Genomic DNA, 26,191 nt, shown 5'->3' on the forward strand with positions numbered 1-26,191 from the left:
CCCGCAGTGCTCGGCTACCGGGCACCTTGCCCTCGGTGAGGTGTTCGGCCCAGTGGATCCACCTTCCGGGTCTACCCGTCCACCTGGCCCTAACATAATGTAACTTTTATGTTGAGGTGCCCATACTTTTGCACCGGTCAAATTTTGTTTAAATGCAGATTGCACATTTTCTGTTAGTACAATAAACCTCATTTCAATCCAGAAATATTACTGAGTCCATCAGTTATTAGATATATGAAACTGAAATAGCTGTTGCATAAACCCAAATTGTTATAAAGAAAAAAGGTTAACATTAATAGGGATGCCCAAACTTTTTCATATGACTGTAGCTCTGAAGCTGTGGCTAGTTATGTGGCCAAGAGACTTTCTGAATGTGGTTCGGCCTGCTAAAAAAAAAAAAAAAAGTGTGCAAAGAGACTGAGTAGCCAAACAATGAGCGCCTGAGGTAGAAGCCTCAAAAGCAGTTACCAGAGCCAAAAAAACCGGATCAAAAGTGGAAGTGTAGCAGCCCGATGCGTTGCACCAGTCAAGCTGGCTTCATTAGCCTCATCAGTTGACACCTTTTGTTTGTTTTGTTTTGTAGGCCGAACCACATTCAGAAAGTCTCTTGGCCATATAACTAGCCACAGCTCCAGAGCTATGTGATAATTTAATATATTACCTATGGGATATTGATACAGGATTACATTATTTTTCCCTCCCGTGGGGTTAAAACAGCATACATTGTGTGTATGGTTATTCCCATATGATATTCTATAGTGTTACATTGACTTGAAATTTGGTGTTGGAAGTGTATTATGTATATGTCTGATTTTAAGTTATTTTAATTATGGATGTGTTTATTGCCAGTATGTTATAAATAAATATCATATATATTTGCATAATTCAAGGCCCTGGATATTATTAACTATTACAGTGCCTGGTGCCTCATATGTACTTTGTCTGCTTTTTAGGTTCAATGGTATTCAACCTATCATATGTTGGCCAGGATCCATGAGCAGCAGAGAGCAGTATCCCAATTCCAGCTGGAACATGCCCGTCAGACGCAGCTGCCAGACATAAGTACTGCAGAGTGGGTATGGATTGCAGACATTTGTCAGGTCCTAGAGAATTTTGATTACTGTACCAACATTGTGAGCAGTGAGGATGCTCTTATCAGCATTACCATTCCACTGATTTGTTTATTGAAATGCTCTCTGGATTGTCTGACTACCAAAGTGTTCATGCACCCGTGGTGTCTGTAGATCCAGACTTCAAAATGGTTGCTAGTAATCCGCACAACCTCGGCCAACAGGCTCAGGCCACTTTTGGTTAACATCATGAGGATGAGGAGGATGATGAAGAACAGGAATGGTTTGAAGTTGGTAAATATAAAATAAATCTTTATTTTTATATAGCGCTAACATATTCCGCAGCGCTTTAAGTTGGTAACCAAGGGATTTACAACCCAAGCTTGAGGGCTGTCCAGCATGGATGGCCTGAGGAGGAGCAGGAGGAGGAGAGAGAGACTGAGGAGTAGAGGAGATTTAGGGAGACAGAATGTACTCTTAGCAGTGACTCACAAAGGTTTCCAGTTCGGAGTCTGGGACCCATGGCACAGTTCATGTTACACTGCCTTTCTCATGACTGTCGGCTACTCCACATTTTGGCGACAACAAATACTGGTTATGTAATCCAATTTATATATATCAGCTTACCGTGAACACGCTCACTCCTGGCCTCTCCCTGGAGCACGGACAGGCACTGCCACAGCCCAATATTGCAAATAAAGAAAGGAGGAACATCCAGCTCTTCAGGCGAGGAAAGCCATGGTCTTTATTTCAGCATGCAGACAACGGATGACATGACCAGCACAGCACTATGCGTTTCAGGTGAAACAATCACCCTTAATCATGAGCTGGTTATGTACCTTGATCCACACTACAAAGACACATTCGCTTTGCTACTTGTCTAGGCAAATAAGGATTGTACTACGGAAACATTCAAGAGGGCTGTAGTGGAGCAGTTGATGCAACTATTACCCTGAGATCATGCTGGCGTCAGAGGTAGCGTGTCATCTCACGCAACAGGATTACAAGAGAGGGCTACACATAGTAGGAGCAACACAGGCGGGGGACTAATGTGCCAAAACTCGTCCATTTTCCACAAACCATCAATTCAGAAACAGATACCGGTTGGGGGAACTATGACAAGGAGGGAACAGTTAAGTAAGATGGTGAGGGACTATGTAGGTGACCGTATCAGCGTGCTTTCAGAGTCTACTGTTCCCTTTAACTATTGGGTTTCCAAGCTCAACACTTGGCCAGACCTCGCCTTATATGCTTTGGAAGTGCTAGCTTGCCCTGCTGCCAGTGTGTTGTCTGAGCGTGTTTTCAGCTCAGCGGGGTCAATAATAACAGGGCGGCACGGTGGCTCAGAGGTTAGCACTGCAGTCTTGCAGCACTGGGGTCCTGGGTTCGAATCCCACCAAGGACAACATCTGCAAGGAGTTTGTATGTTCTCTCCCCATGTTTACGTGGGTTTCCTACGGGTACTCCAGTTTCCTTCCACACTCCAAAGACATACAAATAGGGAATTTAGATTGTGAGCCCCAATGGGGACAGCGTTCATGATGTATGTGAAGCGCTGCAGAATATGTTAGCGCTATATAAAAATAAAGATTTATTTTTATTTATGTTATACTCACACACAACTATCCACGGAAAGTGCAGACAGTTTGACGATGATCAAAATGAACCATAGATGGATTGCCTCAGAGTATCTCAGGCCACCTTTTAACAAGACCCAATCATAAGTGTAGCCCCAAAATTTGTATTTCTTAAGTTTAAATAAGTTCCATTGTTTCTCATTCAAGTTTATTTTGTCTTCTATCATCTAATGAGACTGCATGACTAATATAACTTGTTATGCTGCTGTGATGTAATTGGCCCAATCACCCAGGGCAATATTTTTCAAGCCTTTGTTCAATATGCACTGGCACAAACACTGTTGAGGCTACACTATCTATAATAATTGGTCAGGCAGTCTCTATTTGTGTTCTTTATTGATGCTGCACTCCACGGTGTGTTACACATGGCCCCCTGCGGAATCAGAATTTTTTTAGCTCCTTGGCATGTTATGCTCTGTTGCAAATCCTACCATTTTAAAAAAAAAAAAAAGCTGTTGGGAGTACCTTCTGATGCTTTGCTACATAGTGTCTGAACCATCACACCCTAGGGGAACTGACTGTATTAAACTCCTTGGCATGTTATGCTCTGTTGAAAATCCTACCAATTTTGTAAAAAAAAGCTGTTGGGATTACCTTCTGATGCTTTGCTACATGGTGTCTGAACCATTACACCCTAGGGGAACTGAATGTATTAAACTCCTTGGCCTGTTATGCCCTGTTGCTTATCCTACCAATTTTTTAAAAAAAGCTGTTGAGAGCTATTGGGAGTACCTTCTGATGCTGTGCTACATGTTGTTTGAACGATTCCCCTCTAGGGAAACTGAATTTTTTAAATTCTCGGTGTTAGCTAGTGGAATAAAGCCTGAGTTCCAGAGTGAAACAACTGCGATTTCCACGGTGCTGCATGCTTCACAAATTGCGGTCTATGAAGCAGGCGATTATTCCTCCTGCTCCCAACCTGCTTTTGGTCAGATGCAATCATCATCAAAGACATCAGCTTCGATGTCCCAGCGTGGCGTTCATTTGTCCATAAAACATACATTACTGAATCGTTTGAATAGAATTTGAATAGAGAGCCACTTTAACCGGTGGTGTTGGTGGAGGAGGAGGAGGAAGAGGGCAAGGCAAACACCCAAATGGCCACACTGGCAATAGCACTGTAAAGTGTTATGGAGTACGTATTCCATCTTTCACACTAATGATATAGGGGATGCAGAAAACTACAAATGACTGCCATCCCTCCCCATGTATGTTACAGGGCCCACCTGAGAGCCCTAAGAAGTCTGAGATTTTAGGACAGCCAGTGGCCCTTCCTACATTTGAGTAGAGGGCCACTGGAGTCGGTGGTGCTGGTGGAGGAGGGTAAGGTCAACATCCCAACGGGCACATTGTTGCTGACCTTTTAAAGTGCGGTCAAATATGTCCCAAAAAAGGAGGTGTGAGACAGACACCAATATAATGTATAAGTTACAGCCCTTTCTAATAGGAAAAAAAAAGGAAAAATGTAATGTGTTCTACAGGCTGTGTCCATACTGTTTCAGCCTTTTCCTCAGGCACCACAGGTCACCGTTGGGTCCAACATAAAATTATTCTAGTTTCCCATAGACTTACATTGGGGGTCGAATATTCGCGAATAGTCGAATAGCGGCGAGGTATTCGCCAGATATTCGGCGAAGCGAATATTAGGGTATTCGATCATCCCTATTCATTAGTCATTTATCTTTAAACTCGCATATGTCCTGAAACCATTACGGGGTTTTTCCAAACCATACATCTTGATGATATGCATACTTTCTTACATTAAATATTGTCTTTAATTAATTATGAATGTGCATTATGAAAGTATGATGATTAATTTTAAGTAATTCTCTAAATATTCCCCAAATATGAATGCATTTCTCACATACAATGGACACACAAAACTCATGAGTAAAAGATATACCTTGGCCATATGGTATTCACCTATCATTAGCTCTGAATTCGAATGTCACATGCCTCACATCATGGCTTAACTATTTAATGTAAAAAAACCAAAGCATTTCAAAAACAGCCATATGTGTAATTCAAACTTAATTTTGACATATTAGCCACAAAATAGCATATATATATATATATATATATATATATATATATGCTATTTATATGCTATATGCTATATATATATATATGCTATGTATTTGTATGTATATTATACAAATACATACATGTAGTTCTTACAATTTCTGTGTGAGGAATAACAATCAATTTATAAAAGAAATGTTAATATTTCATCAATTCTGCTTAAATTCTAAGGAAATAAAGGAATACAATTATATTTATGGAAAAAATGAAACATTTAAAATAGGTTAGACATTACTTCTTATTAAATTTAAAGTATTATTACTTTCATTAATATACAGATCTAATTAATTCATAAAATTGATTTAAACTATATATTTTTTAACTAGATGAAAATATACATTTAATTATTTTGTATATAACTCTAAGTATACAATATACCTATATAGATAAGTTTATAAAACCTTTTTAACGCCACAGATATACTGTATATGAATAATTATGAATATCAAATTTACTAACCTTTTACCCAAAACTAAACGTTTTTTTTCTTCAAAAATGTTGCCCATTCTGGCCATTTGTAAACTGTTAGAATTTCTGAAAATCTTATGTAACTGAACTGTTCTCAATTTACATGATATTTCAGAGAGTACAATTGTGCTATCCAGTTCCACTATATATATTTCTCTACTATATGGGTGTGTTATATCTAAGAAATGGACTAACTGTTGATTAATTTATTGTTTGTTTTTTTATATACTAATCGATTAATTGATTGCATGTCCTGTTTTATATATATATATATATATATATATATATATATATATATATATAAATGTCACAATACTGTTTGCACTCTGCTGTGGCAGAGCTGTATCAGTCACCTGATCATGATGTCTGCATTCCCAGTGGGGGGAGCTTTTCCTTCCGAGCCTCGTTCCCAAGAACTCACCACGTTATTAGGACATCCCCTCCGTCATCACGCTGCCAGTTATAGATCTGCTCTGTAGTGTGCTTGGCTGGTTCCTGTAAGTGCTCTAGATTCTGTCCATTACCTAAACCGATCCTTCCTGACCTCCGTTCTGCCTGATCTCCCTGTCTCCCAGCTCCTCCGTTTTGTCTTACCTTTCGTGCCCCTCTTCTGCTCGTTGTCCCATCCCTGTGCCCTCTCCTTCGCCTTACTCTCCCTGTTACCGACTTCTGGCTTGTCCCGGACCCTGACTCCACCTCCTCACTTGAACTGCGCTCCCTCTCTCGGCTCTGACCCGGTTAGAACGACTTCTGTTAACAACCATTCAGTTGCCTAGGACGCCGTGTGCCTGGGCTCCCTCTAGTGGTTGCTTTCATTACAGATAGCTCTGGTTCTACAGTGTGGTGGATCTCATTACTCACACTGTCTGCTGAATCCCCCTAGTGGTGACATCACAATATATAGATTATCTTTGTTTACCACAATGTAAGAGCACCTTTCATTTATGGTCTGCAGTGCCCTGTTATACACTGTTTTCTCTGTTAGCTCCTAATGTCTATCTCTTTGCGTTTTTGCAATTGAGAAGGTGTATGGTGCAGCAGCAGACCAGAAAGGATCTATCCACCTCCATCATGGTGGGTGGATTGATTGCAAATAAACCAGCTTCCCTGCCCGGCCAGTCTTCTGAGCGCAACTACTGTTATTCACCTGACTACAGAAGCCTGAGGAGGAACTGACAAACACCTTCCCTGGCACAAGTGCTCCACCAATGCCTACAGATCCCTCTGTGTGCCAAGCCAATGTCTGAGTCCAGGCGATCACTGTAGTTGTGCAGGGGTGCACAACCATTGGGGTGAGTAGTACCTTGCATTTAATTTATTCTCACTATTTTTAGCAGCTTCACACTGGAGCGCACACTGTTTTTTATTTTTATTTATTTTTACATGTTAGAGAGAACGCCACCTTCTGTCTCTGGGTGTCAAATCCCTTGATGAAAGTCATCTGCATCACTGGAGACAAGGAAAGATATTTTTTTCCCTGTGGAATGGGATTTTTAAATGATAATTTAATCAGATTGTAGGATTTGTAGCTAACATGCAATTTCCCTACAAATTTCATAACTGTTGACACGGGAATAATTTGATCTGGAAGAATTTGATTTTTCATAAAATTTCACCTTATTTGGTTTTATAGAATTCATTAATTTCCATTCTGGTTGTTTTTGATGAGTCCTTACAAAATCAAGAAATTTTGTGCATTCAAATAAGGACTTTTTTTGCAATGCAATAGTGCATGTTTTAGCATCCAAAAATCTGAATTTATTCACGAACGTGTGAATTATGGATTCTGATCATACATTCTGTACGACTGTTTTATACAATCATTCAAATATGAACATGAAAAAATGTACATTTCTTTTGTCCAATCGTAATTCCTTTAGTATTTCAGAATGTGGAAAATCATAATTTCTTTCACAAAATATCAAATCTTTTAGTCTATCAATATAATTTGAGCACCCATGTGTCTCACTATCAGAAGACCTTTTTAATGCAATATGTTTGAAAAACCATATTGGAATCCACGTTAAAATCGGATTTTTCTCATCATTGGTTAAATTGAACTCTTCAGCAAAACTTTCAAATATTTCTGAATTTCTGCAAACATGTAGCTTGGTATCATATACGGGAATTATTTGGCATAGATCCAATAAAGTTTTCCTGACCTTTTCTCTTATTTTTAGCTGTCCCTGTTTTATGTTTAGAAACTGACCTTCGCCATCTTCTTTGTCTCTCCTCCACACGCCATCTCCTCTGACTCCTCCCTCATCCTTCCCTATTTCATTTCCTGTGTCCTTGAAGACAAGGTCACTTTCAACAGATGCCACATGTCTACAGCCATGTTGTTGACTTTTACAAACAGAATCACTGACCTTATAATCAATATTACTATCTGACATTACACGTTCTACTGTTTCTATTTTTACACAATCTTTGAATTTTCTGACACTGACCTATGAAAAACATGAACCAAATGCAAGACATTTCTCAATTTTTGTTTCTCTCTATTAAAAGACCCTTTAGAATCTAGACAAATTCTGACGTTCACATTTTGCATGAAGGCCTAACCAAATAATCTAAGAAAGACTGATGGCACATACTGTCTTTCTAATGTGAAAAGGTGCAAACTGAAAATGAAACATAGTAACAAATAGGAAACAGTTGTAAACTGAATTGCTAAGATACTGTATGTGAAACAATGAATATGGGAATATAGACATGCATTACTGCTATGAACAAACTATGTAAAACTTGAGATACTTAGCACACAAAATTGGTCAGATTTTATGTGAGCCCAACAGCCAAGCGACCTATTTTTTTTTTGGGTCCCTATAAAACTAATGCCTCTGTTTTGGTTAAAAAAAACCCCTACAATTTATGGGCAGACAGGAACCTGCAAATGGAGAATTAAAATTGCCTGAGACTGAAGAGGAGGAGTGCTTAATCAGAAAGCATAACCCTGTAATCTAAGAACAAGACTGATGGCACATCCTATCTTTCTAATGTGATCAGGTGCAAACTGCTGGCTGTTGGGCTCACCTAAAATCTGACCTAACCATAACGTCGCTCTATATTAGACGTAGCTGAATGTGTGAATCATAATTTACTTTGAACGGAAAATGAAAATATAATATTCATTGTCTTACCTGGAGATAACTTGGCTTTGAGCTTCTTTGTGACTTATGTGGCTCTGTTCAGCAATTCTGATACTTGTAGTACTTCTCAATACATCTATGGATTAACTTATCCTTTTCTTGCAATAACCCATCAATGGATGATCCTCTGTAGCTTTGTGGATCCTTTGTGGCTGGCTCACCAAAATGTTAAAAAATATACGACTTGTTTTTTTAAGTAAGGATGCGATGAGGCACAGGAAAGATAGACTTAAGATTTAAAAATAAATAATTGTATTTTATATAGAATAAAAATGATTGACAAAAATAAGAGCGTTCATTGTATGTTGATCAGTTACAGAAAAGGAAAAGTAGTATTGTCCTTTAGCTTACTTGATGGATATTTTGAGATTCTAATCAATAAAGTTAATTTCTTCTTTAATTTATCCTTGCTTGAATTCTTTATATCAGAGGTCTCAAACACAGGGGCAATATGTGGCCCCTCAAGCTGCTTCTTGCGGCCCACAGACCCGTGGACCCGGTAACGATCATGGCTGGTGCAGGGGCTGTAACTGTCAGATTTATTTCAGATCAATGTTTTGCCAGTGCTGCAGAGCCAGGCTCTCTCTGCACAGCTCAATTCTGCTTCCGGCCAATCAGAGGCAAGCAACTGACATGTATGACCTTAGTTGCTTGCCTCTGATTGGCAGTGGCTGCACAGGTCAGGGTATGTGTGTGTGTGTAGGTGTCTAGAATGGTACAACAGGGGACCAGGATGGGGCATTGCTACAAGAAGAGGTCCTGTAAAGGGGACATTACTACAAGAAAATGACCTGCATTGACACATTATTATGAGATGGGCACAAGGATGGACACATTACCACAGAATGGGCACAGTACTATAGGATGGGCACAAGGATGGACACATTACCACAGGATGAGCACAAGGATGAGGCACATTACTTCAGGATGGGGACAGGGATAGGCATATTACTTCAAGATGGGTACAAGGATGAGCGCATTACTACAGGATGGGGACCAGGATGGGCACATTCCTACAGAATGGGCACATTACTACAGGATGAGGACAAGGATGGGCACATTACTACAGGATGAGGACCAGGATAGGTTCATTACAACAAGATGGCGACAAGGATGAGGCACATTACTACAAGATGGGGACAAGGATTGGCACATTACTACAGGATGAGGACCAGGATGGGGATATTAATACAGGATGAGGACCAGGATAGGGATATTACTACAGGATGGGGACAAGGATAGGCACATTACTACAGGATGGAAATAAGGATGAGCACATTACTACAGGATGGAAATAAGGATGAACATATTGCTACAAAACAACTGTACATTTGTTTTATTAACAAACAAAAAATGTTTAAAAGCAGTGATACTAACGTGTATAGAAAAACAATAGGGTACCAATAAAAATGTCACTTTGTCCTAAAAAGAATGTGGTCCTCCCAAATAATTTTTTCTCCATGTGCGGCCCTTATACCTAGACGAGTTTGAGAGCCCTGCTTTAAATGGTCTAGGTCATAGTACCCTGCTGAGGCCTAGCACACATGCTTCACCGGGAATCTTCCTGCAGGTTTCACACGTGTTGCTGCAGCGTCGACCCTCCAGAGTGTAGTGACACCCCCGTGTGTCATGTGATGGATATTTATGTTTTGGGTGCAGCTGGTGATGTCCTTCTTAGGAAGTCCTGACCCTTGCATGATGCAACTCTTTACCAGGGTTATACTTTTGATATGTCAGCAAATATATATATATATATATATATATATATATAATTGCCTTATTCTGTCTTGCTCCAAAATGACGTCATTACAGTGACAACCGTCGCATTGGCCGCTTGGCCCAGCCCCGCCCCCCGCACGCATTGGCCGCTCGGCCCCACCGCACACATTGGCCGTTTGGCCCCGCCCCACACGCTCGGCCCCGCACACATTGGCCGCTTGGCCCGCCCCCCGCACACATTGGCCGCTCGACCCCGCCAACCGTGCTCTAGAGCATGAGAAGGGGTGGGTGTTTGTTCTTTTGGTATATCTTGAAGGCTTCCATGCCTAATTATATTCTGAATATAATCATAAATACCACCAACAAAATATGGTCCAGAATGGAGGAATTTTTAAATCGTATCATTTTGGGGGTATGGGAACGGGCGCTCTATAGATCATTTTCTCCTGCTGAGTGGAATATGATCTTAATCCTTACTTATACAATCTCCATATATAAGATCTTGTCCAGATGGTACAGGACCCCCGATCATATTCATCATATGCTCCCTGATACTGATGATAAGTGTTACAGATGTGATTAAGCTGGTAATATGATCATACTTGGTGGGCCTGTCTAGATATTAATCAACTTTGTGACTCAATCTTTGACCGCTTTAATAAACTCTTTGATGAAGGACTACAAAAGTTTCCAGAAGTAGTGTTACTTTTGGTACTTTCAATGTCTTTTTTGGGCCATCAAGAAAGGAATCTTATGAATATTTTCCTAGACACTGGAGATTATCTACTCCCCCTTCTAAGCTGGAGTGGGTTAAATCTCTGGACTTTTTAATATGGATGGAAGATCTAATAGTCTTATGAATATATGAGGTCTTGGTTACCCTGGTCTTCCTTTAGAAGTTCTCATGACTTTGGGACTTGGTTAAATAATCCATGTTAAATCTAGTAATGATATAAGCCTTTTTGTTCTTTAACTGGTACTTTTCTTCCCCTATTGTGTTCCTTAATGTGTTTCCCTATTTTATGTTTTATGTTATATGTTCTTCCCTATCCCTTTTCTATAACGTTTTGTCTGTTTTTCTATTAAAGTATATGATTGTAATAAGTATTGGATAATTATTGTATAACTAAATAAAAATTTGTTCAACCATATATTGCACTTGAAGCACATTTTATTGCTGAAATAAGGTTGTACAACCTAACACCTTATCACACATTAATATTTGATAGGTGTTTTTCATCAGTATTTCCAAGCCAAAGCCAGGAGTGGAATATACAGAGTAAAAATACAATGGAAAGATGCACTCCTGTTGTGTGTTTTGAAGCTACTTCAGGTTTGTCAAATACTGTTAAAATACTGATGTGTGACTAAGGTTTAAAGATGGTTGCAGTTTAATCCTGAGTTTGGAGAATGGAATGGTTTCCTTTAAGATAAGCAGAGTTCATAAATGCCGTATTTGCCCATGTCTGAATGTGAATTTTGTATCTTAGCATAATCACCAGAACTGAGGAAACCAAAAATCTCTGCAGTCTCAAGGCTCGTAAACAAAATATGGGCATTAGTATCTTATTTGGACGAAGCTATCTCTAAAATTTAATCAAGGCCTGCAACTAGTATTAGTCATGTATTATGTTGCGATTTGGTTTTACCTTTTTGGTTTTTTTGGGGGTGGGTAAAGGGGGAGCAATATCATGGCATCAACCCTTAACTTATGATACGTTGACAGCTGCCCCTATGGAACTGTGTATTTATCACCTCCCCCTGATACCAGCTGGAGACGGTAGGACTTCCATCTTTGTTGTGGTTTTTTTTTTAATTGTTTATTAAGTGTTTTTGCTTAAAGAAACTCTCATTAACTTTTTTCTTTTCCTTTAAACCTATGTACATTTTTTCACTAAACCTTTGAAAATGTTAGTGTAATTGAATTTACTCACCTATCGCTGACTTCTCTGGTATCCAGTGCTATTCTGTTCCTCTTTTTAGTCACATGAAAACAATTCAGACTCTCCACATCACTTTGCCTTCATTGTGACGCAGAAGTGGCTTTTACAATGTAAGCCTATGGAGTGACAGACCAAGGCTCCATGAACTTAGATTGTAAAAAATACTTCCGGCTCTCACACACAGAACAATGTGATCCAAGGAGTCTGAATTGTCATCATGTGACTTAGAAGGGGTGCAGAACAAGCTGGATACAGGAGAAGACAGTGGTAGATGAGTGTATTAGCACACTTGGCATTATACTAATATTTATACAGGTTTAGTTTAAAAAAAAAAGTTAATGGGAGTGCCTCTTTAATTTATTGCACAAAGTCTTGATTTACCATGGTGTCTGATTTCTGCATTTCCTCTTTGTATGTCATTTACTTCTTTCACCGACATGTCTGGACCTGCAGGTTGGTATGCATGCTAAAGTGCACACGTGGTAAATAATGTAAAATAATGTTTTACTTACTACTGCTACAACTGACTCGCCCAGTTCTTGTACAAACTAGAGGTCCCAGCTGTGCACAGTCTCTAAAGGCCCCTGCGCAAAATGAAACAACCCTAACCAGATAACTCCGATGACCAGTCAGACCTATTGCTCCATAAGCAGCTATCGACGATTCTGTGTATCTCCTTAAGGAACCAGTGGAAGATGCCGAGTAAAATGAGGTAAACTAAAACTAAATATAAACCGGGAGAAACACAAAACCAACAGGCTGTAGTTCCAAGCAGGATTCTACTTTACAAATATTACCAGTGGGAAATGGAAGCCTTGGGAGGTGTTACACCCACTGGGTAATAGGGCATACCAAATTACATAGTAGTAAACACTTGTTGGCAGAATGGCAATGAATACAGCACAGAGACAAATTGTTCAGAACCTGGACAGTGACAGAACCTGACTGTGATCCAGTGGGAAGTGAAATGGACCACAACACAGGAGGCAGCAGGATCAAATCCGAGGCATAATGGTTGCCCCCTGCCACGAGCGGCCACTAGACCCTCCAAAATGCCTGTCCCCCGGCGTTGTTGATAAAACTCTTTTTACTAGATCAGCATGCAGATCTTCCGCATTAACTCAGGAGTTTTCCTGTGGACCATAACACTTCCATATAACAAGATACTGCAACTGGCGTCTGATACCCAGTACTCACTCCACTTCATTCTCCCAATGCTCCTCCAAATACACCTCAATTATGTCCTGTAGACCAGGTGTCCCCTCAGACCTTTTAAGGAGAGAAGAATGGAAGTAATTATTGATCCTCCATGCCACCTGGAGTTGGAGTTTGACAGTTTTCGGATTAAGGATTTTAATTATCTTATACGGAAAGAAAACTTTAGGAACAAATTTATTAGATGGTACTTTAAAATGTAGAATTTTAGAGGCTAACCAATCAAATCCTCCCACTCTAAAGACAGGAGCCCTCCTACGTCTGTGGTTCCCAGTCCTCTTGGTGTGGTCACAAATTGCTACAAGACTTTTTTTTCAACCTCATCCATAACTTAATTAAATGTCAGGAATATCTCTCTTCCTCTAGTACAGAGGACTGTAAACAGGAAAAATTGTCAAAAACAGAATGGAAAACCCCCACAGCAGAAAAACGGCAAAGTACTGGTAGCTATAGAGGTATTGAGGGTGAACTCAGCAAGAGGCAGAAAATTCACCCAGTCCTCCTGATTAGATAAAACAAAACATATTAAGTACTTTTCTACCTCTTGATTCACCCTTTCAGTCTGTCCATTGGTCTGATGATAACCTGAGGACAATCAACATTTAATACCCAATCTGGAGCAAAAACTATGCCAAAAGCTAGCTAAAAACTTAACCCCTTTATCGGAAATAATGTTCTTAGGCACTCCATGTAGTTTCACAATTTGCACGATGAATAATGTAGCTAGACTCTTAGCCGTAGGCAATTGACAAAGAGGAACCAAATTAAATATCTTGCTGAAACTGTCTACCACTAACAATACTACAGTATTATCACCAGAATTAGGTAAATCAGTTATGAAGTCCATGGATAAGTGCATCCAGGGCTGAGACGGGACCTCGTTTCATAAGTGAAAACCTGCCAGGGACTGGCGAGAAGCTTTATTCCTAGCACAAAATCTCCATTTATGGACATATTCATCAACATCCTTACGAACATTCTGCTACCAAAAGGCCCTCTAAATAGCTTTCCAAGTGGCAGAATAACCTGGGTGACCGGCCAATACAGAAGATCTGTGCTTAAAGAGAATGTTACAAAAAAGTTTTTTCACAGACAATCCGGATGTTACAAAAACGTTTTTCACAAAAAATCCTGCTGGTGCACTATCCATATCATAGAAAAGTCAAACTGGGCAAAAAAAGAGCCCACTGGCACTGTCTTGTGTTTAGACATTTGGCAGCATCAATATACAGAAGGTTTTTATGGTTGGTAAGGATTGTCACCTTATGTTTAGCCCCCTCTAACCAATATCTCCACTGCTCAATTACTCTCTTAACTGCTAGAAGCTCTTGGTCCCTAATATCATAATTCTACTCAGTTTTAGTGAACATCTGAGAGAAAAGGATGAAGGTAACCATCTTTCTTTTGCGACAGAACCGCACCCATTTCCACAAAAGAGGTGTCAACCTCGACCACAAAAGGCAGATCAATCTCAGGTAAACTGGACCGGAGCCTTAAAGAAGGCTGTCTTGAGAGCAATAAAGGCCTTAACAGCCGCTTTAGACCAGAAGGAAAAGTCATTTGGCCATTTCAGTAAGAGTCTTTACAATAACTGAGAAATTCTTAATGAACTTTCAATAGTAATTAGCAAAACCTAAGAATCTCTGCAAAGCTTTTAGGTTAGTAGGTTGTACCCAAGCCAAGGTGGCCTGTATCTTAACGGGGTCCATCTGAGACCCCCACGAAGAAGCCAAATGCCCCCAAAATATACCTATTGAACTCAAATTGACATGTCTCCAGTTTGGTAAATAAATGATTGTCACGAAGAATTTGAAGAATCTGTCGAACATGTTCATAATGCTGATCACAAGAATGTGAGTAAATCAATATATCATACAAATAAATTACCACAAATCTACCAGAGGACAAAAAATGTCATTAATAAAGTTAGGAAAAAACGCAGGAGCAATGGTCAACACAAAAGGCATCACCAAATTTTCAAAGTGACCCTCTGGTGTATTGAAAGGGGTTTCCACTCATCACCTTGCCAAATACGTATGAGGTTATATGCCCCCCTTAGATCAAGTTTATAAGACTAGGTCAGGTATAAGGGGTAAGTAGGGGTAAGATAGGGATTACGGATCATGATCTTATTTTTCTCCCTAAATCCGAGCATGAGCACAACCTTCCTTCCTCTTTCTTGACAAAGAATAACCCCATGGCCACTGGAGAGGTGGATAGCTGTATATGCTCCTTGGCCAGACTTTTTTCTATATACTCTTTCAAGGCATCTCTTTCTGGAAGAGAGAGGTTAAACAAATGAGATTTAGCCATTTTGGCACCTGGTAGGAATTAAATTGCGCAATCATATGACCTATGCAGAAGAACTTCACACTCAGTCTCCGAAAACACAGCCTCAAAATCCTGGATAAATCTAGGAAGATGAGATCTCACAGATGATAAAGATTGAGTCAAGCAACTGGAGAAACAAAAGTCTCGCCCAAGACTTAATCTCTCGAGTCTCCCAATTAATGACAGGATTCTGTTTAACCAACTAGAACATGCCGAAAACCAGATAAGCAGGTTAAGAAGGAAGGACCAATAGTGAAATAGCTTCTGTGTGTAACTCTCCCAATTTCATTCACAAATTCTCGACCTTAGAAGTACCATTACTTTGAGCAATGCGAGAATTATCAATCACTGACACCTGAATTGGATACACAAAAGTAGAAACACTGAACCCACTTTAATAGTGAACTCACTGTCAATGAGATCTAAGGGGGAGCCTGAATCTACAAATTCAGAAGTAACCATAAACTCAGATTTTGTATCCAAAGACACTTGTAGGAAAAACCCAGATGTATGTATGATAGATAATTTGAGACTCTAAGGACCTGTGTCATTGCACCTTAAAAATCCCTTTTGCTTTTTAAGAAATTCATTCTTGTACTTAAAACACTGAATCATAACATAACCTGTATAAGTAAAAACGAGTAGGGGTTTCCAGTTCAGTTTCCTCCTTGGACACTCAGCAGGCTCCAATTTGTATACGTTTCCCCAAGTCTAGTGAATGAGAGGCAAAAGTCGCTGGCACCAATAAATGTGTCCTTATCCCAAATACATCTGTTTAAATGAATAGCCAGTGACATTGCCTCTTCAAGTGACAATGGGAAGGGATTATAAGTCATCATGTTTCAGAACTACTAGAAAGTCTCTGACAAAACTAACTGCGTACAGCAAAATCATTTCAGGAGGTTTCCACTGCCCAACATGTAAACAGGCAGCAATAAACTTCCACTTTATGATTACCCTGACCGAACCTGTGAATTGCTGTCTCAACAACTTCAATCTTATCGCGGTTGTCATAAATTAAACCCAGTCCAAAAGATCAAACGTATACAGTGGTAAATATTGAAGAATCATCAGGCAAAGAACATACCCAAGCCTGAGTATCCCCAAAAGGAAAGACATAACAATGCCTACATGCTGAGCCTCCCCTCCAAAAGGCACTGAACAAAGGAAAACATACAATTGACATGAAGTTAAAAAAATGGAAAACTTTAGTCCCTGTCAAAGCAGCCTGGCAATTTTACCTTCGGTTCGGAGACAACCTTTGGAGCGGTGGTGAGTGCACCTTCTTGTTTCTTAATCCCCACTACTTTTAGACAGAGGAACTTCAATTGCACGGCCAAGGCTTCCACAGGAGTCCATAGTGAAGACTCAGCACACACGAAAATGGGGTGGGCTGGTGATAATGTTATGTACGCTAATGTGCACAAGTGGTAAATAATATAAAATAGGGTTTAACTGTTACATCTAACCCCCCCAGTTCTTGTACAGACTACAGGTCCCAGCTGCGCAGTCCTTAAAGGCCCCTGCACAGACTGAAACAACCCTAGCTGAATAACTCAAATGACCACTTTGACCAATTGCTCTCTAAGCAGTCATCAAGGGTCAAGGTACCTCCTTAACCCCTTCACGACCATGGACGGATATATCCATCATGGAGCGTGTCCCATTAAGCCCCGCCCCCTGCCGCGGGCAGGCGGCGGCGGTCGGCACACATAGCTGTTTTCAACAGCTGACATGTGTGCCTGCTAGCCGCGGGTGGAATCGCTGCCACCCACGGCCATTAACCCCTTACATCTTGCTGCCAAAGTCTGGCAGCAAGATCTAAATGCGCGCGGCCATGTTTTTTACTTACCGTCGCCCCCACCGGAAGTCACGTGCGTTTTCACGTGACTATCGGAGGTTGCCATCGTAGCACAGGGTCATGTGATGACGCCTGCAGCTATGATGTTTCACTTTCGTTTTCCCTCGGCCGAGAGCAGAGGGAAAAACAAAGTGACTGAATCTGCTGTTTATAGCTGTGATCAGCAGATAGATAATAGCGATCGGATTGCTGATCGCTATAGCCCCCTAGAGGGACTAGTAAAATTAAAAAAAAAAGTTTTAAAAAATAAAATAAAAAAAACAAAAACCTAAAACTTCAAATCACCCCCCTTTCCCCCCATTGAAAATTAAAGGGTTAAAAAATAAATAAATATACACATATTTGGTATCGCCGCGTTCAGAAATGCCCGATCTATCAAAATATAAAATCAATTAATCTGATTGGTAAACGGCGTAGTGGCAAAAAAATTCCAAACGCCAAAATTACGTTTTTTGGTCGCCACAAGTTTTACGCAAAATGCAATAATAGGCGATCAAAACATAGCATCTGCGCAAAAATGGTACCATTATAAACGTCAGCTCGAGATGCAAAAAATAAGCCGTCACTGAGCTATAGATCCCAAAAAATAAGAACGCTACGTGTTTCGGAAAATGGCGCAAAACGTGCGCCACTTTTATTGGACAAACTTGTGAATTTTTTCAACCCCTTAGTTACAAGTAAACCTATACATGTTTGGTATCTACAAACTCGCACCGACCTCAGGCATTATTCCCACACATCAGTTTTACCATATAGTGAACACCGTGAATAAAACATCCCAAAAACTATTGTGCCATCACACTTTTTTTGCAATTTTTCCACATTTGGAATTTTTTTGCTGTTTTCCAGTACACCATATGGTAAAACTTATGCTTTCATTTAAAAGTACAACTTGTCCCGCAAAAAACAAGCCCTCATATGGCAAGATTGACGGAAAAATAAAAAAGTTACGGCTCTCGGAAGAAGGGGAGCAAAAAACAAAAACGCAAAAACGGAAAGTGCCCCGGGGCTGAAGGGGTTAAGAAACTAAGGGAAGGTGCAGAGTAAAATAAGGTAAACAAAAACTAAAACTAAAAAATAAGCCAGGAGACACACAAAACCAACAGGCTCCAAGCAGGGTCCACTTTAGAAATATCACCAGCAGGAATGGACACATGGGGAGGCTGGTGATAGGGCATACCAAATAATACAACATAATAGAAAACACTTGTTGGCAGAAAGGTAATGAATACAACACATCTAAACACAGTTACAAATTGTTTAGAACCTGGACAGTGACAGAACCTCACTGTGGTCCAGTGGAGAGAGAGACGGACCACAGCACAAGAGGCAGCCAGCTCAAATCCGAGGCATGACATGGGTTCAGAGCTCAGTGGACCTTTTCTGTGGCATTTGCGATGTGTTTCTGCATCCCTTCTGTTTTCTAGCCTTTCTCTCCAACTCTTATCCTCACAAACTGACTACGCTGTGCAAGCTATAACTTTTTTTATTCACTGTAGATCTGAAATCTCTTTAGTGATTTAGAATATTCTAAGTGTGATTTACACAAGAGGTAGTAATGGCAGATACTATAACAGCTTTTAAAAACGGGCTTGATGATTTCCTCAGTACACACAACATTGTTGGCTATAAGTGACTTAGTGACAAAATGTATAATTGGTGGAGGAAGGTTGAACTAGATGGACCTAGGTCTTTTTTCAACCTAAGTAACTATGTAACACTATCATCTGCATTAGTCACACATGCTAAGGAGTAGGTTGGCAAGAAGCAATTCTCAGAAAGTGCAGTAAAATCTTAATCAACCGGGTCAGACTACACATAGGGTTTGATGTCTTCCAATGTATCACTGAAACACAAGTGAACACTTTCTTATTGATAAGAGATAAAACTTTCAGTAACAGACCATATGATATATTACTATCTAATGTGTGACTGGCTGTTGCTTCCAAACAAAAAATTGGTGATCAAGGAGTATCAATGGCAATCATTTGTAGTTATGTCCATTCTTTGATTTACCATGATAGGTACTCTCTGCAATGAGAGTCTAATGCTATGCATGTCTATAGTTATTTCATGAATATTGCCTTGTTTTATACTAAAATTGTTACCTAGTCTACCTAGGTATAGTTGCAGAAAATATATAACAACCCCCTTTGCAAATTTGGTTTCTGAGAACAATTACAAACTTTCTGCTGGTTGCAATAAACCAATCCAACATACTTATTTAAACAATTAAAACATAAGTAATATAAAACTTTGTTCACACATGGCCAAAAAAAAACCAAACCCCACACCATGGCCCCATGTGTAAATGTAACCACTTTTGATGGCTGCTGTAGTCTTAGAATTGAGAGCTGTTGTGGCTGGTTGCAAACATGATTAATAAGCAGACACCAGTTACTAGCAGCTATCCTCAAGTATCTTAGCACATTATTCTTAGCCAGAGGCATCCAGTTCCCTAACATACTTATGTTTGTATGTTAAAATTGTCGTCTTATAATTCCACCTAAGATTTTCTATAGGGTTGAACTTGAGCGACTATGTTTTCCTCTTTAGAATCTTCCCGGACTATTACTCAAACCAAGCTTTGGTAGACTCTAAGATTTGCTTGGGTTCAATCTCCTGTTCAAGGTATAATGATACCTATACTTCAGCTTCTTCATAGAAGGCATGACATTTCCTTCTAATAATTGTTGATACTTGACTGAATTTGTTTTGCCATTCTCATGCTTCAGGGTTTCAGTGCCAAAGGATGCAAAGCAGCCTCTAGAGCAGGGGTGGGGAACCTTTTTGCTGCCGGGGGGCCATTTGGAATTTTCTACCAACCATCAGGGGCCGCACAAAATTATAAACTTTAAAACTACCTGGCTATATTTGGTCAAACAATTAATTAACTCACTCCTACTGTGGTGGCCGATGCTGCTTCTCTTTGGTGTAGCTGTGATGTTAGGTGATATTGATCATCTTGTTTCTCACAGCTGCTTTTCCAGGTTTGTCTCGTTCTGGAGATGATGGTCGGCATATACATCATAGAAGACTCTGGGATGCATAAATTACAGGAGACACTGGGAGTACATATCACAGGAGGGGTTGGAGCATATACATCACAGGAGGGGCTGGGGTATATACATCACAGGAGGGGCTGGGGCATATACATCACAGGAGGGGCTGGGGCATATACATCACAGGAGGGGCTGGGGATATACATAACAGAAGGAGCTGGGGCATATATATAACAGGAGGGGCTGGGGCATATACATCACAGGAGGGGCTGTGGCATATACATCACAGGAGGGGCTGGGGCATGTACATCACAGGAGGGGCTGGAGCATGTACATCACAGGAGAGGCTGGGGCATGTACATCACAGGAGAAGCTGGGGCATGTACATCACAGGAGGGGCTGGGGCATGTACATCACAGGAGGGGCTGGAGCATGATCATCACAGGAAGGGCTGGGGCATACACATCACAGGAGGGGTTGGGGCATAGGGGCATACATATAACAGGAGAGGCTACAGAAGAGGCTGGGGCATGTACATCACAGGAGGGGCTGGGGGCGTATACATCACAGGAGATGCTGGGGCATATACATCACAAGGGAGGCATGGACATCCCTGGCAGTGGCACAGACATGACTGGGGACAAGGACAGCACTGGTGGAGTCATGGACAGCACTAGGAGGCAGCACGGCCAGCACTAGGTGGCATCACTACGGAGGCACCGACAGGACTTCGGGAGCATAGACATCACCAGGAGGGCACGTACTGCACTGGGGGACATAGACAGCAGTGGGAGGGTACAGACAGCAGTGGCGAGTACAGAGTACTGGTGGCAGCACGGCCAGCACTAGGTGGCAGCACGGCCAGCACTAGGTGGCAGCACCGACAGCACTAGGAGGCAGCACAGAGAGCACTAGGTGGCAACACTAGGTGGCAGCACGGCCAGCACTAGGTGGCAGCACGGACAGCACTAGGTGGCAGCATGGACAGCACTAAGTGACATCAATAGGGAGACACAGACAGGACTGAGGGAGCATAGACATTACAAGGAGGGCACAGACTGCACTGGGGGCATAGACAGCAGTGGGAGGGTACAGACAGCAGTGGTGAGTACAGAGCACTGGGAGGTACACAGTACTGAGGGGTTGCACACAGCACTGGGGGGCATGGACAGCACTGACCGTGGCATGGACAGCACTGGTGGCAGCATGGACAGAATTAGGTGTTGCGGACAGCACTGGAGGAGCATAGACATCACCCAGGGGGTACATACAACACTATGGGGGCACGGGCACTGAGGGGGTGCACACAGTACTAGGGGGTACACATAGTACTAGGGAGTACACACTGTACTAGGGAGTACGCATAGCACTGGGGGGTACACAGCACTGGGGAGGTAGACACAGAACTGGGGGTACACAGTACTAGGGGTACACACAGAATTAGGGGTACACACTGTACTAGGGGGTACACAGCACTGGGGGGTACACAGTACTAGGGGTACACAGCACTGGGGGGTACACAGTACTAAGGGGTACACAGCACTGGGGGGTACACAGTACTATGGGGTACACAGCAGCGGGGGGTACACAGTACTAGGGTACACACAGCACTGGGGGTACACACAGCACGAGGGGGGTACACACAGCACGATGGGACACAACACTGAGAGGGGGGCAGCAATGCATTGAGTACTCAGTGTACTGGGGTAAGGGGGAGTCACACACACACACACAACACAGGTCCGGGAGGACGGTAAATATGCTGCAGCTCTTCTGTGACTTTAGCGCAGCGTGCTGCCTACACCGCCCACCAGAGCATGCTAGAACAGACCAGGGTTAAGCCTAGAATGTATGGGCTGAAGTCAGGTCCTGGAAGGAGCCTGTACATTCTAGTGTTTACTAGTGAGTCTGTTTACAATGTATGGTATGAAGTCAGGATCTGGATGGAGCCCATACATTCTAGCATCCAGCCACAGGGCATCAGACAGTGGGATTTAAAGGGCCGTCAGTCGTGAAAAGCGCGGCTGCCGCCAGATAACGGCGGTCCCCGGGAATGTGCCCAGGGGCCGCATAAAAAGTCATCACGGGCCACATACGGGCCCGCGGGCTGGAGGTTCCCCACCCCTGCTCTAGAGCATCACAATGCGTTTGGGATAGTTCCCATGCTTCAATGTAGGCATCATGTTCTTTTCAGTATATGCTAAATTTTTTCTTCCCGGATGTACTACTGATCCATAGGCCCAAAAAGTTCCAGTTTTGTTTAATCGCTCCATTGAACAGAAACATCTATGCCTTATTGTATGGTTTTGAGAATATTGGAGCTGACTTTTCTTGTGTCTTTGGGTGGTTATAGGTTTCGTAGGGTGTGCAGTTAGTTACTGTGCAAACAATATCATTTTTTTTTAGATTCTTTATTTAACAAGGAATCATATACATATAAGGCACAAAATTCTCGGATCTAACGATCCATTTGCACCCATAAAAGGCACCAACAAGACAGATATAACAAATGCATTACGTTCTCATAAAGGCTGCTCAGACGTATGATCTGTCTTGATTTCCAAGAATATGAAAAATTCCACAATTTTTTTTATTTACAAGACTCTAAAGATCGAAGAGATGAAAAGAGGAAACAGAACGGCAGAAAGACAGAAGTAGCTTGTGAGGCCAGATTAGAGAAACAGAGTTGGTAGTGTTAGTTAAGTGATAGGAGAAGGAAGGGAAGAGGAAAAGGAAAAGAAGGTCAGATATTGGGGAGAGGGGAAGGGGGGGGGTTTGTCCCCAGTTTTTCTCTCAACTGAAGCCGATACATCTCGGTTTATTGGAAATCCATCCACTCTCTCCAAGTTGCCCAGAATTTCATGTAAGTGTCATGAAGAGAGGAGGTGAGGTCCTCCATGTAAATAAGGTCATTGACCTTGACAATCCATTGTGATACAGTTGATGGAAGAAGACTTTTTCACCTTTCTGGGATACAAGCTCTGGCTGCCATAATGAGAATTTTTTTTCAACGAATTTTTGTAAGTTTTTAGGGAAGTCTCGCCGTGATGTAGCAGGAGAAGGGTAGGACCCATCTCCTTGGTGTCTCCCGTGACTTGGCGGATGATATCAAAAACTTCTGTCCAAAAGGGCCGGATCGCCTCACATTCCCAGAACACATGGAAGAGTGTACCCTCCTCTCTACCGCATCTCCAGCAGGCAGGATCTGCCGAGGGAAATATAGCATTGATCCTAGAGGGCACCCTGTACCATCTGGACAATAATTTATAGCTGGCCTCTTGGAACCTGGAGCTAATAGAGGAGCTATGTGCAAGAGAAAAAATGCGGTCCCTTTGCCCCGGAGTAAGGCTGATGTCAAGATCCCTTTCCCATTGTAGTATATAGGGTGGAAGAGGTTGGTTAGTGGGAGAAGACAACATGGAGTATACTACAGAGAGTGAGTGACGTGCTGCACCTGTACCTTCGCATGCAAGTTCGAACTGGGTCTTGGGGAGTCTGAAATGCTCCTTAAGTGGGAGTTTTCTGAAGAAGTGCGCAAGCTGTAAACATCTCCAATGTCCCAACGGAGCTGGATTTTGTCTAGTCCCTAGCATAGCTATTGAAGGCCATTCAATGTCGTCCCCAAAGTCCTGAACCTGGTCCACTCCTCCCTGTATCCAGAGTTGGAAAATGGGATCCGACCCTCCCGGTCCAAAGAGGGGATGACTCAGGACTGGGGTTAGCCTTGAACAGGTAGGGAGCATTTCCAAGCGTACCGCCTCAGTATTACAATAGGTTACCGTTGGGCCAATAGTCGGATGTGTTTTTACTTCTGCAGGGGCAACCGAAAGGAGCTACGGCAATTTGTTTAGGGGTACTGTAGAAAAGGATTGTTCTATCTGGACCCATAACATTTGTGTTCCATTTCTACATCAATCTATTATTCTGGAAAGATGCCCAGCAAGATGCTATTGCTTCACATCAGGTAAGCCAATTACACCCCTGTGCTTGGTCTAGTCAAAATTGTTCGTTTGATTCGAGCTGGTTTGCCCACCCATATAAAGGAAGACTGGACTGATGCTATTGTCTTAAAAAAGGCAGGCTGAAGGTTAACAATTCAGGAAAATTATGTTGATATAGAAGACTAATGTCTCTCATAAGGCGTATCCCCAAGTATCTCAGAGATTGTGATGCCCACTTAACCCCTTCAGCCCCCTTGGGAGCTTTCAGTTTTTCCGTTTTTTTTTATTGCTCCCCTTCTTCTGAGAGCAGTAACTTTTATATTTTTACGTCAATCTTGCCATCTAAGGGCTTGTTTTTTTGTGAGACAAGTTGTAGTTTTAAATTAAACCATAAGTTTTACCATATAGTGTACTGGAAAACAGCAAAAAAATTCTAAGTGTGGAAAAACTGCAAAAAAAGTGTGATCACACAATAGTTTTGGGGATATTTTATTCACGGTGTTCACTATATGGTAAAACTGATGTGTTGCTGTGATGCCTGAGGTCGGTGCGAGTTTGTAGACACCAAACATGTATAGGTTTACTTGTATCTAAGGGGTTAAAAAAATTCACAAGCTTGTCCAATAAAAGTGGCATACGTTTTGTGCCATATTCCGAAACCCGTAGTGTTCTCATTTTTTGGATCTATGGCTCAGTAATGGTTTATTTTTTGCGTCTCGAGCTGACATTTTTAATGGTACCATTTTTGCGCAGATGCTATGTTTTGATCGCCTGTTATTGCATTTTGCCTAAAACTTGCGGCGACCAAAAAACATAATTTTGTCGTTTGGAATTTTTTTGCTGCTACGCCATTTACCAATCAGATTAATTGACTTTATATTTTGATAAAGCGGGCATTTCTGAATGCAGCGATTCCAAAAATGTGTATATTTTTTATTTTTTTAACCTTTTAATTTTCAATGGGGTGAAAGGGGGGTGATTTGAACTTTTAGTTTTTTGGTTTTTTTTAAAACATTTTTTACATTTTTTTTTATTTTACTAGTCCTCCTCGGGGGCTATATGGATCAACAATCCTATCACTCTGCCCTATCTGCTGATCACAGCTACACAGCTGTAAACAGCAGATATGCTCACTTTTTGCTTCACTCGGCTCCGGGCCGAGTGAAACCGAAAGTGATTAATGATAGCTACAGGCGTCATCACATGACCCTGTGCTACTATGGCAACCACTGAAAGTCACATGTTCACTCACGTGACTTCCGGTGGGGGCAGCGGTAAGTGAAAGTAATGGCCGTGCGCATATACATCTCGCTAACAGACTTTGGCAGCGAGATGTAAGGGGTTAAAAGTTGCAGGTGGAAACGATTTTACTTGTAACTTGCAGGCGCACATGTCAGCTGTTAAAAACAACTGATATGTGCGCGGATCGCCGCAACCTGCCCACGGCAGGGGGCAGGGATTAACCTCACACGATCCATGACGGATATATCCGTCATGGGTCGTGAAGGGGTTAAAATTAAAGGAAGATTTCAAACCCTCCACTTCCTGGGGAGCAAGGTTTATGTTCAATGCTTCTGACTTTGAAAAATTAATTTTAAAATTTGAAAGTTGGGAGTAGATTTGAAATTCCTTCATCAAATTGGGAAGGGAGGTCCTGGGTGAAGAAATAAAGAACAAAAGGTCATCTGCATATGCAGCTACTTTATGTGTGGTTTGGCAAATCGTGATGCCCGCTACATCCCCTTTGGCTCGTATGTTCTGAGGAAGGGT

At 41.5% G+C, this 26,191-nt stretch overlaps 1 protein-coding gene across 4 annotated transcripts in view; it reads left to right on the top strand.

Moving 5' to 3' along the window:
* The window catches only part of CRTC1 (CREB regulated transcription coactivator 1), a 1,360,738-nt gene that overhangs the window by 648,749 nt on the left and 685,798 nt on the right, over positions 1 to 26,191 (top strand). For all 4 annotated transcript variants that reach the window (XM_075352648.1, XM_075352649.1, XM_075352651.1 and 1 more), the window contains one exon: positions 11,847 to 11,908. In XM_075352648.1, coding sequence (XP_075208763.1) covers positions 11,847 to 11,908 — 62 coding nt within the window. The remainder of the gene's footprint in view (positions 1 to 11,846; positions 11,909 to 26,191) is intronic.

Source organism: Anomaloglossus baeobatrachus, chromosome 1 (genome assembly GCF_048569485.1).
Source record: "Anomaloglossus baeobatrachus isolate aAnoBae1 chromosome 1, aAnoBae1.hap1, whole genome shotgun sequence".
NCBI lineage: Eukaryota > Metazoa > Chordata > Amphibia > Anura > Aromobatidae > Anomaloglossus > Anomaloglossus baeobatrachus.